Source organism: Lepisosteus platostomus, chromosome 15 (genome assembly GCF_059453375.1).
Source record: "Lepisosteus platostomus isolate fLepPlt1 chromosome 15, fLepPlt1.hap1, whole genome shotgun sequence".
Classification (NCBI taxonomy): domain Eukaryota; kingdom Metazoa; phylum Chordata; class Actinopteri; order Semionotiformes; family Lepisosteidae; genus Lepisosteus; species Lepisosteus platostomus.
This window is the reverse complement of record NC_142625.1, coordinates 22,475,804-22,492,320: the sequence shown is the minus strand read 5'-3', so window position 1 is coordinate 22,492,320 and position 16,517 is coordinate 22,475,804. Positions and strand designations below refer to the sequence as shown.

General features: G+C 39.7%; 1 protein-coding gene across 2 annotated transcripts in view; it reads right to left on the bottom strand.

Moving 5' to 3' along the window:
- Positions 1-16,517, bottom strand: part of slc2a4rg (SLC2A4 regulator) — a 61,587-nt gene that overhangs the window by 7,367 nt on the left and 37,703 nt on the right. Inside the window, exons 4-9 of one of the 2 annotated variants that reach the window (XM_088608188.1) lie at positions 11,610-11,710; positions 10,267-10,508; positions 4,897-4,997; positions 3,519-3,786; positions 2,809-2,913; positions 1,333-1,457 (exon numbers count right to left, since the gene is read on the bottom strand). In XM_088608188.1, coding sequence (XP_088464314.1) covers positions 1,333-1,457; positions 2,809-2,913; positions 3,519-3,786; positions 4,897-4,997; positions 10,267-10,508; positions 11,610-11,710 — 942 coding nt within the window. Of the gene's footprint in view, positions 1-1,332; positions 1,458-2,808; positions 2,914-3,506; positions 3,787-4,896; positions 4,998-10,266; positions 10,509-11,609; positions 11,711-16,517 lie in introns of both variants that reach the window. The other variant, XM_088608189.1, reaches the window with a different exon arrangement.

Below are 16,517 nucleotides of genomic sequence, written 5' to 3'. Positions count from 1 at the left end.
CATACATTCCACAGTTGGTTAAGAGTGTCTTTTCCCTGTACAGTCCCCTTACCCATCCAAAAACTCCACTTTTACAACAAGCTCCACAACGCAATGCACTTTGGACCTCATCTTGTCTGGCTGTGCACTGACAAGCTGTGCACTGCCTCTAAGAGTTACCTTCTTTCTTAAGTTAGCAAACATGCAGTGAAAGCAGATGTCAGAGGTTGGCGATGACAAGTCAAACAAAGTAACAGTGAAGGAAAAGGCTCAGAATGATCAACCTGCAACATTTGTTTGGATGTGCAAGGTGACTATGCAGAGAAATAAATGTCTTCTCCCTCCTGTAAAGCTTCATCTGGTTCTTAATTCACTAACTCACTTCACTCATTGACCCTTCCACATGCATACACTGTATCTGCCAACAAAAAAACATGCTTTCTCCAAACTGTTTGCAATGAGGTGTTCAGAGATTTGACTAACAGGGGAATCTGACAAAAGACATTTGCTCCCTTTCTACAGTGTTTGATTCATCCATTGAAGCTTATGTGTCCAAGAAAATGTGTGGGAATAAGAAAGAGGAGGAGGAGAAACAAGGAAATCTGTTAAAAGCATTTTTTCCCTCCCGTAACAACTAATTATTTTAGTTTGTGCTTTTTTTCTAAATGGCAAAATGCCATCCTTTGTTTCACTAGTCAACTGTTTCCAAATCACCTAACAAAAACTATTTTGAAAAGCAAGAGCTCTGATATGTTGCTCTTATGTTTTTCTTCTAGTGCCTTGAAACCCTGCTTTTAAAAAAAAAAGAATATACACTGAATAATAATCAGTCATTTAGCAGATAATGCAGAATTAAGAAGACTACAGAACAAACCACACACCAGCAACAGCAGAGTCACTTACAAAATGCCCTCTGTTACAAATCCTATTTGAAAATAGGAGCAGAAAGAAGTTTCAGGTTTAAAGTTTATGACGGAACTGGGTTGAAATTTGAAGGCTCCTCCTAATAAGTCATTTTGTGAACAATATGGTCTGTGTTATATTACAGGATGAAAGTCTTTTAAATTTGTAAACACATCAGTGCCTTCACCCCAACTGTTCAGATGTATTTTTATGGGCAGCAAATTATCCTCGCTGTCTGGTCACAATATCAAACAATAAACAGCCCCAGTACTGAGTCCAGACATGCTCTATTGTGAATATCAGCTCAATTTATTCACCAAGCAGCATTTAAAACCGACTGTAAAGTATCCCATTTATTTCCCGTCAACCACCTTGCCAGGGGTCATTATCCTCTGAAAGAAATGATTCATTTCTTGTAATGAAAACACAGATGGAACTGGGCTGTGATACCTGGTTCCTGTGGAGGGCTTGGTTGTGACAGGGGGGACGATGTGGGTCTTGTTGACAGCACCATGCTGAAGAGGCTGTCTTTTCTCCCCAGTGCTCCCCAGTACAGGCCCCTGTAGGCAACAAGTCTGAATCAATGACAAACAAGGAATTTGGCACTGATGTCACTGAATATTACTTCATAGCTAGAAATAGCTTATCTTGCTGTATTTGTAAAATGCAAAGTATTACAGGTCTAGTGTCTGGCATAATACAAACAAGACTAATTCATAGGCATCAGGATTTTAAGTGTTACATGTGTTCATGGTTTGGAGCAGTGAAAATATTACATTTTTGTTGCAAAGGCTAAGATGTAACTGAGGCTAAATATATTTGTATATCTACTTAAAATGTACTTAACAAAAGGTCTTTGTAAAAAAAAAAGGGGGGGGGGAATTATTCACAAACATTTTCTACTTTGTCTCCACTTTAGTGGCACTTTATCCATAACATTGGATATAAACTAGTCAGTTTCCAAAGCATATCAGATCCATTATGAATGGTTCCAAATACAACAGTACATACTGCAGGTAAGACATGAGCAGAATGTAGATTTGATGTACACTATCATGTAAGAGCTTTATCTACTTTATGGGCAATACTGACTGTGCATTTCAAATACAGTGCCTCGGTACAATTTTAAACAAGCTGTTTTCTTTAAAATAGAGAATGTAATTTTGCCAGTGCAAAACAGAGGGTCAATACATGAGCATTCTATTAATGTTTAACAGATTGACACTGACTCCTGAAACATCCTTATGTTAATCCCATTTAGATAAACAACCTATTCCTAACATTCCTAGAAATGGGGAGTGGAACAAAAACAAAAATATTTTTTTTCCCCCACATTGTACAAACTGGTAGCAAAATATTTTTATGTACATGTTTAATTTCACATAATCAGCATAGTTTGGGCAGCAACAGAAGAGAAAATAAACAGGAAAAGTATTTAAAGAAATAATATGTCCTGTGTTCACCAACAGCTAATAATTTACCAAGAGAATGAGCCCAAGGTTAATTGCTGTTTCAGATTAGTATTTTCTGATGTAAACGCCCTAGTAGCAGGATACAGAACTCCTGCGAAAGCAATGTTTTCAGGCTTATACAGAAAGCATTCTATACCACTTCCCTCCCATTTCACAACCAGCTGCTACTGGGAGAAAACTGAAAGGAACTGAAAACACAAGGAACGACTGGATCATACAGTTTTTTTCTTTCATTTCAGCACAGCTTATTTGTGACGTTTAGTTTCAGGGAGTAAACAGTCACTTTACGAAGAAGGATCTGCAGACCATATACCACTGATGGTTCTATATATATATTTTGGGTGAAGTCACATGTTACTTTTGTTTAAACTGGAACAGGCTCCCATTGGGTGCACAATTATCAACACACACAGAGAGACAAGACCAAAGAGCTATCAAGAGGTTTGCTGCTCACCGGTGACCCTTTAAATATGACAGGAGGTGACTGCCAGGAAATACTGATCCCGTTCTCGCTTGGTATGAACTTTGAAGATACAGGAATGCTCACAGGAGCAGTTGCCTGAAAAATACAGCGCAGTTTAGTTTAAAATACTGCACCGTGTAGGAAAATTGCCATACCAAGCCACGAATTCCTGACCATAATTAAAACGTACTTACCATATAGTTTTAGTATAATAACTGCCTTCAATACATATAAGATAGGAAACACTGGTTACCGAACAAGAGACCCTGTCATTAACGGTTTCACGATTATTTTATGGCAAAGGATATTTAAAATATTACTTTAATATGACTACGTGACTAAACTAATAATTTATTAATGCAAATAAAGGGAAACAAAAGCTTTTTATGTGGCAGTGAAGAGCTAAAAATAAACTACATAACTCTTCCATACTCATGACAGTCAGCTAATGAGCCGATCTTCCCGAATGAACACCTTAAGACACCAGGTGGATGTCCGCACCAAAACATTTGGCAAAGAAGGCATAAACAGGAAGGGGAATCCTAGATACCGAAAAAGGAGAGACACAACGGATGAGAAAGGCTGATTTCATACTTGCTGCGAGGTGTCCAATGACAGAGGTGAGGGAACAACCAATCAGGAAATGGAAGAGGCGGAACGCTTGCACGGAATGTTGGGTAAATAGGCACCAGCAGTGTTACCTGGTAGGCGTGGTCAGTGCGGATGTGGCAGAGTGTGGAGGGTGCTGATTGGCTCAGGGGCGTCTGTGGCCTGCCGACCCGGGGTTTAATGAACGCGGGCTCGGAGTGGAGCAGCTCGGGAATCGGGAACACAGGAGGCGGGGCGGTGGTGGTGGGCGAGGTGGGCGTCAGGCTGGAGAGCCCCTCTGACAGCGTGTCCATGTTAACCTCGATCTCCGAGTAATAAAAGTCCTCTTCTCCATCGCTGTAGTCAGAGTCGCCATTCCGACTGAAAACAGAACAGAGCCAAAACAGAGACGAGAAAACTGAAATAGCACTTCAGCACAAACAGGCATGCCTCCTGCCTATTTTAGAACTTGATCCCCATGAGCAAAAAGAACTGTGACTCTTGGGGTCTCATCTTACACATGTGCGCATTGTGCTGGAGCAAAACAATGACCTTCTGTCAGAAAACCCACACTAAAGTACCTTTAGATGCAGTAGGAAAATAAGAGGGAGGAAACCACAATTACTTATTACCCTATCACCTTGTATTTGATAGAAAATACCTGGAAGACCATTCTTGTAAAATGCCAAGAACCTGCTGTAACTCAACAACTCTTTCACTATCTAGGCACTAAGAGATCCAAGAGACATGCCACAGTAAAGCTAGTACTGGGATTTGCTCACATTTTATTAATGGAACTTTCCATTCCTAGCATACAGGAAATCTGACTCGGCAGAAATAAAGGCACAGTAATCAACATTACAATGTAGGGTGGAGACATACATTACGGACAAATACAGCAACAGTCTTGAGAGAAATATTCTGAATAGAGGTAACTATTTCTTTCAAGAACATTTTCACCAACAGGGGTCACCAGCATTCAGTTCCTGTTTGAAAACCTGCACTCCTGCAGAGCAGAACTTTTTTTGTTTCCAGTTTTCTTAGATTTATTAACATCTTATTCCTAAACTGTGCATGTAAAAAAATCAAGACTTTTACAGGTATATGGGAGTATATTACTAAAGTCAAAGCATACTGAGACATTAATTCTTGCCCTTCCATCAAATTCAAACATCTGCTATGATTACACAAAATTTTGGGCAATACAGTATGTCACTGAACATCTGGACCTCTTTCCCTCCATCAGAAAAATTATTCTACCAATAAACATCAACTGAATGTCACAAACAATGCCAAAGAGGAACATTCAAATTATTTTAAAAACATTTCATGGTTAAGTTAAGTTGTTTTAGAGGAATTATTTGAGTTGATGACAGTAAAAGTCATGCGGTCCAGGGACTGTGATCAAAGCCCATATAAAAAGATGTGGCAGATACAACCAGGTAAAAAATCCCTCCCACAATGCCCCAAAAGTCCCATCATTGGGCCTACCCCAGGTGGATGGTCCGGATGTGCCTCTGGATTCCAGAGGAGGTGCTGAGGACTTTTTCACAGTTCTTCCACAAGCATTTGAACATTACCTTCATGGAATTCTGAAAGAGAAAACAGGAAAGTCAGCTTTGCCTTGAAAGCAGTGACGCACAACTCCTAAGCAGCAGTACCTGACGTGTGATGAGGAGAAAACCATAGGCCCCTCCCTCATCACAGCCCACCATAGTAAATTTATCACTGGATTTTTGAACCTTTACCAGTTATAATGTAGTTGGACTATTCATTTTCTGTGTTTTCCTATGGGTTCATTATGTTTCACTACACTGGATCATGGGATTAGTAAACAGTTTATAGTATATAGTGAATACATATGAAACCACAGGAAAATCAGCATCATAAGACTGCGGTAAATATAGCATGGTAAAGTGTCAAAAGGGTTGAGGACTGGAAATGAGCACTTAAGGCAATTCAATCTGAGGTGTTATCAACAAAAACTGAAGTAAGAACTCTCATTTCATAGCATCGCCTGAAGGGAGACAGTTTTTTCTAATCCTTTCACGAGATGAGCTAGTAATAAACTCTCATTGACACTGACAACCTGGAGAGCACCTAGTTATGCAGCAAGGCTTCTCCTGCAGCACTGTGAGTGGACTACCTTGCTCAAGAATGCAAAAGCAGTGTCCCACCCGGGTTATGAACTCAAACCCACTTGTCTGGTGTCCACAGCTCTAGTAATTACCCTATGCTTCTGCTCAGGCTGACTGGCTACCATGCAAAGTAAACATCCCCACTTACAGTACATACAGCATGTGTGACATGTAAAGGGTTCATTTCATTTCATTCTCTGGTAGTATTAGAACCTAAGTACATAAGAATGTTTATATATGACAAGAGGCCATTCAACCCTTCTAGCTTGTCTGGCTGTGTGTGTGTATGATTGAGCTAAGGATCTTGTCGAGCCTTTTACAGCCTTTCCAAAGTAACACATTTCTGCAGTATAACAGCTTGAAATTAAGAATTCATTTGACCTTTATTTGTAACACACAACCTCTAAGTGAAACACAAACACTCAAACATTCTGAAATGTAATTTCAAATGAAGACTTAGATAAATGGGTTTACTTTGGAAAGGGTATATAGACTTTCTATAGGCACTGTAGCTTGTCTGGCTACTTCCTTTTGTTGAAGGAAGCTGGGATGTCAGCTTCAGTAAAAGCTGCAGAGTCCTTTATTTAGTTTTGTACAAACCATCTTCCCTATACCGTATATATGTACTAATCTGTTTCACTTTGCTTTGGGATGTTGCATTATCCCTTGCTCAAGATTTGGCCTCTAATTGCCCCACCACCAGAGTCCTGCTCCTGTTATAATTATGCTGATATGGTGTGAGATTGTGATGTGCTGTATTCATTGTATGCAACTGTGTGTCACTCTGGATGAGGGCAGCTACTATGCCAAGAACTCGTAAATAACAACTGAAGTGGGCATATTGTCTGTATCATTGTAATAATTGTTAATCCTGACAACTGTAGTCATGGGAGTAAAGTCAATTTAAGTCATACATCATTCAAAATACTCCAGCACCCATCCATGTCCTAGCTGCTTCACTATCCTGGCAAGGATACACCCTGAATGGATCACCAGTCCATCACAGGACACACACAGAGACACACACCCACAACAGGGCCAATTTACCTACCTACCAGCATGGACTGTGGGAGGAAACCAGACAACCCAGAGCAAACCTACATGAACGCGGGGAGAACATGCAAACTCCACACAGATAGCACCCCAGATTCCAGAAATAAACCCAGGCCCAGCTGGAGCAGAGAGCCTGTGGGTGTGTTACATTTAATCACGCAATCTTGACCGAACAAAGCCTTCAACATTTCAAAGCCAGTTAACAGACGTTATTTAAATAGTAAGAACTTGATTTCAAAGATGCATTTTTTATTTACGAGATTTTACCATTTTACCATTAAAAGCATTCAAAATATATTAAGCTTTTTTCTTCATTAGGTTACAAGGGGGGTGGAAAATAACTTTATTTCAAGCTGGTATCATGGGCCTCAATACAACAGCTGATATCCCTAGTATGGTTTTGGAATTCACTAAGTCCTTAATAAGTTGGCCATGTTTATTCGTCTGTCACTGAGAGGTTCATTTCTACACAAAATGTTTGACACTACAAATCTGTCAAACTCCTTATATCCACAATGGCTTCAAATTGCACCTGACACATTTACAGAATCAAACTGTACATAGAGGGTGGACATACTTTGCATGTTTTGAAACAGGTTGTGATTTTACAATGTTCTGGGACAGGAAAGGGCAATCTTGGTCCTGAAGAGCTGGAGTGGCTGTAGGTTTTCATTCAAACTCAGCTAAAAACACAAAACTAAATCAGTTCATTATTGAATTAATAGGACCAGTGTAACTGCTCCTCCCAGCTCTTCAGGTGCAGACTGTGCTGCCCCCCACGTCTAGGATTTTCATCCCAGAAGTTCCATTTATCTCCTAACCCTGGTACAACCTACCTAACTTATTAATACATTATAACTGCAAGTGATGTTCAGATGAACAAAGCAAAACAAAATCACCCATAGCTTGTAGATAAGAATGAATACATTCTCAGCATGAATCACATTTAGTTCTAATCCTGAAGCAAACATGCATTCTGACAAATGAATGTTTTAACTGGAGCATATGTTAGGATTCATTTAATGTCTGCTAAAGGGTATTATTAGTCAGAGCCTACAGAGCTCTTTTACTTCCAGATAATAACAATTAGCATAATCCTGACAGACTTCAATTCTGTTTCCTGCACCTAGAATAAATCTTCTCACAGCGTCCTGTTGCAAAAGACAACACCTCTGCTTAATTTTTCTGCCTTGATAAAACAAACTGCAAACTATGCTGGGTGAAGCTGTAGGATGTCAACTATTTTCTCATGCAACTCCTTTTAAACGACAGCAGCTTCAAGCGACCAGACCTGATTTACAAATGTGTTTAAGCAACAAGTCCACACCTGTATTTCAACCAGTCATGAAGGAAACTGGGTGTGCTGATATTTCCTTTCAACATCTTCCCACAGGTCAAAAAAATGTTTTTTTTTTTTCTTAATAGCATTCAATCTTAAAATTCTTTATTCCTAGATTACTACTGGACTGTTTTTTTTCATACAATTTGTTTAGTTGTTCCACTATTAAAAAAATCCCCCCACCTTCCTTAAAGAAATTAAAGAAGGGGCCTGAGGTTTCTTGATATTAAATCCACATTTAAAACCTGGAATTGCCCCAAAAAACAGACAAACAAAAGAATGCTTGATCTTGAAGGACAGTATATCATGCTCAGAGGCCATAGACTTTGCATGTTGTCAAGCTGCCAAGGTAATGTCAACATTTTTAAATTATATTGCATAACGCCAACAACTCCCATTGGTCCTATAGTGGGAATGAAGTGCTTCACATGACTTGTTTTTCTCTTGGGCTACAGGAGGTCTTACATCAGCTTTAGCCTATATGGTAATTCCTTTAGTATACTGTGAGCTGTGAATAAATAGACCCTCCAAGGTGTAAGCCAGTGACAAATCAGGCATCTCAGAATACAATGAAAGAGAAAAACATTCGGGGTTATTATCACTCTGCCCAAGATTGAAGGAGTGCTTTTGAAAAAAAAGCACATGATAACTCACTTATTATTTCCCCAATGATAACTGTGGAGTTCAAAAGGTCCTTGGCCATAGTTAAATCATGTTTGTCATGCATGAAAAATTACAGACAGTGCATCTATGGTTCTAGTTTGTGCTAAACGTAAAATCCAAAAAATGGAATCTACTCACTTCCTAGCTATTAAATTATTTGTTCTAGTATGTTGAGGCATATTTCAGAAAATATGTCTTACCATTCAGTTCTCTGCAGGACATTTTTAACACTTTATTCACCATTTATTCACCATTTTATTCACAGCACATATTCATCCAGGTCCATGGATGAGTAGCCGTTTTCTGAAATGTAGAACCTAAATACAGACACAGTACACTGTACTGCTGGTGACGTCTGATCAGAGATCTAAATCATTCAAGCACCTCCTCTCCTGATATGTATTTTTTTTCTGTATATCTGAAGCATTCCATTGGCCCCTGTGTTTGGAAAATTACAAGCCAATTGCTTTTTTTGATCGAAATTGCAAAAGAGTTATCTGATCCATATGTCAATATTTGTGACTGAAACTGCTTATTTCTAAAGAGAATTAGACAGTTTACAGCGTGCTTTACTGTAATGTGCTGCTGTGTGAGCTTCACTGGGAACTGTGATAAAGGCTTATGTTTGAACAAAGGGGAGAAAAACAACAAAGATATAACTCTCAGTGTTAAATGACCACAAGAGCCTTTCTCTGACCCCGGTGGCTCCAACTCTGTCGGGTGCAAGGTGACACAGTAGTTAGCATTGCTGCCTATCAGCGCTGGGGCCCAGACATCAATTCTGTTCCTGGGGTGCTATCTGTGTGGAGTTTATGTAATAATAATAATAATAATAATTGCTTACATTCATATAACGCTTTTCTGGACACTCCAATCAAAGCGCTTTAGAGGTAATGGGGACTCTCCTCCACCACCACCAGGGTGCAGCCCCACCTGGATGATGCGACGGCAGCCATAGTGCACCAGAACGCTCACCACACACCAGCTCTCAGTGGGGGGGAGAGCAGAGTGATGAAGCCAATTCAGAGATGGGGATTATTAGGAGGCCATGATTGGTAAGGGCCAATGGGAAATTTGGCCAGGACGGCAGGGTTACACCCCTACTCTTTTCGAGAAACACCCTGGGATTTTTAATGACCACAGAGAGTTTGGACCTCGGTTTTACGTCTCATCCGAAGGACGGCGCCTTTTTACAGTACAGTGTCCCCGCCACTATACTGGGGCATTAGGACCCACATAGACCGCAGAGTGAGCACTCCCTGCTGGCCCCACTAACACCTCTTCCAGCAGCAACCTTAGTTTTTCCCAGGAGGTCTCCCATCCAGGTACTGACCAGGCTCACTCCTGCTGAGCTTCAGTGGGTTGCTAGTTGTGAGTTGTAGGGCGATATGGCTGCTGGCATGTAGGCGTGGGTTTCTTCCCAGGGGTCCGGTTTATTCCTACTGTCCAAAAACATGCTGGCAGGTGAATTGGCCTCTGGGGAAACTGGTCCTCGGTGTGTGCATCTGTCCTGCGATGGACTGGCGACCTGTCCAGGGTGTACCCTGCCTTATGCCAGTTGCTTGCCAAAGTAGGCCCTCGCTCCCCCGCAACCCTGAATTGGAAGAGGCGGTTAAGAAAAATGGATGGGTGGCATCTACCCTGCCTTGCAGAGACACCAAGTTCTACCTTTCGTTTTCTGGGGATAGGGTCCTCAAACAGGAAGTGCGCCGTCTCCGATTCCTCGATGTTGTCATCGCTGGGGGTGGACAGCAGGAAGCTCTTGCCGACGTCGTTTGAGAGTGGAGGAGAGGGGGTGGAGGGCACGGACTGGTCGCTGGCATCCCAGCTCCAGGTCCCACTGGTGGAGCTGCTGTAACTCGCGGACAAGCACTCCTTCCACCCCCTGCTGGCAGGCTCTGGAACTGCAGCTGCATTGAAATCCCAGACAAAACAAAAGTTATTTGTAACAATCCCTTACCCTTATCATACACAATTACATATAAAACACAATTTAAAAAAAAGTCGCACTGAACTATTGAAACGCAGGGATAATGAAAAGAAAAAATGCAAACTGTGTACAAAGAAAAACAATTGTAAAACTTTTTATGATCTCCAAGTATTCTGTTGTCATACTTAATATTTTGTTTCCATTTGTTTTACATGTATTTCTTAGGAGTTTGGAGAACTAATTGACTTCACACTTTCAATGAAATGTTAAGCACACAACATAACAACAACATTGATAACAAACACTCCAATCTTCTATCTTTAATAATGATCCGCTGAAGGAAAGCAGTTAAGATTTATTTTATTTTTAGTAGACCCTCTAATGTCTTTGAATTACTACAAGAACTGTGATATGAAATGGCACAAACAATCCACACTAATACTGCAGATAATGAACTTCTGTCAAAGGTGAACGGAGCAAACACATTTATGTCTAGTCTTGAAAAGGATTTTAAGCTTTTAATTAAGCTTTCAATGTCTATTGTTTAAGTAAAACAAAACTATTTCAGATTAATCTAATAGATAATACTGTACAACTGAAAACCTCTTACTTTGCACCACTATCTCCTTGTGACATTGTTGACAGTTAAACAATCACTTTTAGTGCAATAATAAAACACAAGCTATGCTTTTTTGTTAATGTCAGAGGGATTTACTTATTATGTGATTAAGGGAGGCTCCGGCTCCCCCAGTACTGGAGAAAGTGGCTAGAAAAAGAATCAAATGGTTGTTTTTCTCCCCATTTCTTTAGCAGTCAGTAAACTCTCCTTCATTTCATCCATGCTAGCAATAGGGCAAAAAAAAAAAGGAGACGTCTGGGGGTAAGGTGGCTTTGTAATGTAACCTTTCATATCATACAAATGCTTCTGCAACTTGATAGGGCACACTGTTGTGATATAAATAGAACCAACATCATGGATAAAATGTGTTTCTTCCACCACTGGAGCACAGCAGTACAACCTAACAGTAATAAAAAAGGTAAGAATGGAGCCCCTGTTGCAAGTTCAAATCAGAAGCAGTACCTGGAGTCCCAGACGAAGGACTGAGTACCAGTGGGCTCGTGGAGAGGGATGTGAGGACTGTGGCGGCCATCACCTCCTTGTCTGCATGCCCCAGTGGTTTCCTGTAACGGCAGAGAGGCGAGGAGGCTGTTTAACAGATGGATGTGTTCTGTTGGTCAAGCCGCTGACTGAAATCATAATGGACCGATTCACACCATCAGCATTTTCCTGTTGTTTTGACTTTTTTTCTGTTCTCGCTCAAGCGCTGGCGGGTGCTGCGAGTGTGTCTTTGCCGCTGTGGCTGGATGAATGTCTACTCCTTGATGCTTAAGCAGCCACGTGGGCAAAGACGGCCTGTCTGAAAAGCCCCGTCAAAGCCGACTGTGAGAAGCTATGACTGCTCCTGTGGGGAGGTGTGTCTCATAGCCATGTGCCAATTCCTTTTTACTCCTGTAATGTGATTTGGAGGAAGGGGATATTTGAATGAGAGGGGATATCCAGAACAATAAAACCTATCCATGCATACCATGTTGCAAAGTCAGAGTCACGGTTCCTATACAATCCACAGCCATCAGCAACCTTGAGAAGGTTTGAAATCTGTTTGAGGAACACTTAGTTAGCAGGGCAACTGCTTTTAGCAAAATCACCCACAAAGGCTCATATTAATCACATTTATATTTGTTCATTTTCCATGTTGAGACTTGCTTTTCGCAGACTGCCCAATAATATATTTCTGGCGCCAAGAATCCAACTCCTTTCCCAAGCTGGTGATTGCCAACACAAGACAGACTTTAACAATAAATAGATGGATTGCTGTACATTAAGATCTCAAGTTGTTTATGGGCTGTAATGGAAATCTCCAGCATAATAATAAAAACTGCAAAAAAGCCTCTGTCCCTTGTGTATGCTCCAATACATTTGGAGCATACTGAAAAGTTTGAACACGGGATATTAACAGACTGCAGTATTTTGAGTTATTTCATCCATGGCTTTTTATAAGTGGCCAGAGGGAATTTCGAGAATAGTTAAAAACGCTTTTAGAATCTGAACGGCAAGCGCAGAATAGATCCACACATTTTCAGATTTGTTCCTGAGGAGGGGAATTTGCCCAAAGATCTGCTGCTTTAAAGTGGTGTGAAGACTTGCACACAAGCACCTTGAAACTCATGCAGTGCTACAGCCTGTGCCAGTCCAACCTCTATCCCACTGGCCGGCCTTCAGTGAGCACATTTACTGTGTGAGATAGTATCTATTTATAAGTGATATGCAGGGGAAAGGAAAACACTGGCATAAGAGAAGAGGTCAGCAGGATAAACACTGGAAGTCTCCGCTCACACTTTCACTGCTACACACCCAGGCGTCCGAGAGACCAGCTCTGCACCAGAGACAGCGCATGGAAATGTGCTCAATGAAATATTTTTCAACAAAAGGCAGTGCATTCTGGCCTCTCAAGAACCCCTCAGCTCTTGAAACCATGCAAAATAGTTTAATCAGATTCATCAATTTGATCAAATGAGGGCTGCAACAAGGGGTACATTTCAGCTCTTGAAGATTCCTGAGCCCGTCATCAAATGAAGGTTTGAGTCTTTGATTGTGCTAATTTACCAATGATCTGACCCAAGCCACTCCTCAATATATAAATATATCCTCCACATTTATTCATACTCCTGATACACTGCAACAAAAAATGATTTTTACGCAGGGTCATGATTTCTGTATTAAAATGTTATAATGTACGAAAAGGTGTACTGAATACATCAATAAAAGCTATAAGTACACATGTTCCTAAATACTCATTGCTCATTTTTATTTATATCTTGTAATTATGTTGAGAAAATACTGTAAATTTAATCCTCTAATGTTTTTAGTCATCTGGTTTAGTTTCACCAAGCCTCAAAAGTTTATCTTGAAAAATTATAGACCTCAGTCATTCTAGTGGGGGCTATAAAAATCCATAAGACAACCCAGTTTTGAGTGTGTTATCCATGAGCAAGGATTTTATGCTTAATGGGATTGCTTCTACTCTACCAAAATTAGAAAGTATGAACGTTTTACCTAAATGTGTGGTAAGAAAACTGGTTTGGCAGAATAACACCCAATTGTAACAAATCTTAAAAATCTTTTAAAAAAAACTGTCATACAATGTCTTCAAGGCAAGATAATGTCAACATAAAAGGGCAGGAATTTGTCAAATAGCAACTAATTTACTACCATGTTAAATAAGCTTACATGCTGCAGCTGTTTTAATTGGCCCTTACAAAATACACAAATGTCCAAAATGTAGTGTGGCTGTTCATTTGTTAATAACTACAGATACAGTTCTCAATCATTTCAAGCATTTAATTGCAACTTGTGCATATGAAAAATAAACTGAACTGAACAATCTGTTCTGTATCGATGATTTTGTTGTGCAAATCAAGTTTCCATGGTAGGTATTCTTACTTGACTTCCTGTAGGAATTACCCTGTCATTCACTGTTGACTTAGACTTTTTCCAGGGGAATATTAGTGCACACCATCGCCTTTTCTTTTGCCTCTTTTACAACATACAACCCTGTCGCAAGTGTCAATCTCAATCTTCCATTTGGTGTTTTTGTCATTACAAATGTCAGTCTAGTTAGTCTTTTGAGTATGCTAAAATTTCACAAAAAGCATTCCACCTTTCGGTGTACTGTGAAATAGCTGGATATGGTTGCACTTGCTGACTCAGTGGAATTCTTTTTGAGTCAGTCTGTGCATCAATGTATAGTTTTGTTTACATTTCTGACAATGTCCGTTTTTTAACTGTGTCAAAAAAAAAACATATTTCGTTTCTGATTGTAAAAATGAATCACAACTGCTATGCGGACTACCTAATGGTTGCTAATAATAGAGCTACTACAGGTTAGGAACCCTAGAGGTCACACAATAGAAAAAACTAAACTCCAGAACTCTATGCCCTACCCATAATTTAATTTACTTCTTGGCAATGTGGAAAAGGGAACGGAAGGCAAGTATAAATTGCTTTGTGAGCTTTTCCTGCAGTGAGATCTGCACAGATCGATTACAGTGTACATTAGTTACCACTTGAACAAAGATAAGATAATACTGGAAATACACTTCACCTTGTAGCAGGATACAATTTCTTCAAAGGGAGGTCCTATTCTACTTTTGCAAAATGTATAAAACAACCTCCAACATATTCTCTTCACATTTTTTGTGATGCTACCAAAATAGAAGTTGGCTGTGGCCAATTTAGAACAGTTTCCCCCCCAACTTTACCAGAACTATGTCTGTTCTAGATTACTTTTTTTAATGTGGCACTAAATACAGAAATTTACATACTCTTCATGGAGGGTGAATCACATGGAAAAACCACTCATTCTTATGTATAAAGCTGCAAAATGTCACATTAAATGCACATTTCAGCAATGGTCTTTAGTTTCTGCTTTGCACATGGCTTCTTCTCCCATTGTATGTTCAGTGCTGCAGGAGAGACGGAGAAAAAAGAAGCTGCAGCTTTAAGAGTAACTTCTGGTAGCTCCTCCACCCCCACCTCCAGATTCTGCACTGCAACACAACCAGAGCAAACTGGTTTCGGCAGCGAGCAAGGCCAAGCGAGAATCTGGCACAGATCAGCAAAAAGTTTAGACTCTGCCAAAACTTTTTATCTGGGTCAGCTTCCAAATATCACAAAACCAAGGGCTGGATTAATGGCTGACCAAAAAAAAAATGTTTGTCTTTTCTGTATCCCAAAGAAGTGCAGTGCACTTTGGTAAATGCAAATTGGCACTTCCCCATAAAAGACAAAATGCTGTATCCTCCATTCAGGCGATATACAACCAGTGGTACACACTGTGTAGTGCGTGTTTTAGAAAGCTATGAAATGTTTTGTTTCCATTTAATCAATCAAACACAAAAATGTCAGTAACTTACACTTTTATTATACCAGTATGGTTGTACATTACTATCAGGAAAGAACACATATTTCTTTAAATGTAAGGGACAATTTATTACCAAGCTAAAATGCACTGTATTCAAACTTCAAAGAATAACATCAAGAATACTCTTTCCTGCAATTATACTTTCCTGCCATTTCAGACATGCCACTTCACAATGTGTCACTAATTAGTATCTAATGAGGTGCAACTGATTCTTCAATTTCTTAAACAGTAAAAGAAATTTGATTATTTAAAACCTTAATTAACAGTTGTTTGTACTAACCATTTACCTACTTTAAAATGTGACAGTTTCCTGAGTCAAATATGTATTATGTGACTCCTAGTGTAAAGGTTTGGAACATTACTCTTGAGTTTCACATTTCTGTTCATGAGGAGAGCTTGTAAAAAAGGAAATTTAAACTACATTTGGAGTCAAACTTGCATTTTTGAAGTCAGTTAAGCTGGGGAAAAAAAGAAGTCTATTGCTTTAGGTTTCCTTTAGGTCTTGAGCTAATGTAGGCCCTAAGAAAAAATGTAACTTTGGAATACTTTCAGTTTCTGCTAAACACTGTCAGCAAATCCATTTCTTGCTACAAATTCATTGAAATGACCTTTAAATGACATGAATCAGTACAAATTTTACCTTCTAAAAAATGCCTTGATCCACCCAGCATTTATCAGACATATTCCTTAATCCTTTTACAACCTCATGTGAAACAATTAAGATAAAAGGCCACAGCCTAGTTCATCATTTTCAGGAATAACAATGCTGATTATCTATTCAATGGATCAGAAACAGGAGGTCTGAGTGGGAATTTTAAAAAGGAAAATTAGCTAGAGCACAAGTCCAAATCTGTCAGAACCTGCTTCAATTCTGTGGATATTGCTTTAGAATGTTTCACACACAAGTGTAGGAAGTCACCTTTGGGGATTTTTTTTTGTATTTTCTGAGTCAAACTACAGCCTTGAAATCTTTGCCCTCCTGCACGTATTCAAAGAAAGGCAGGAAC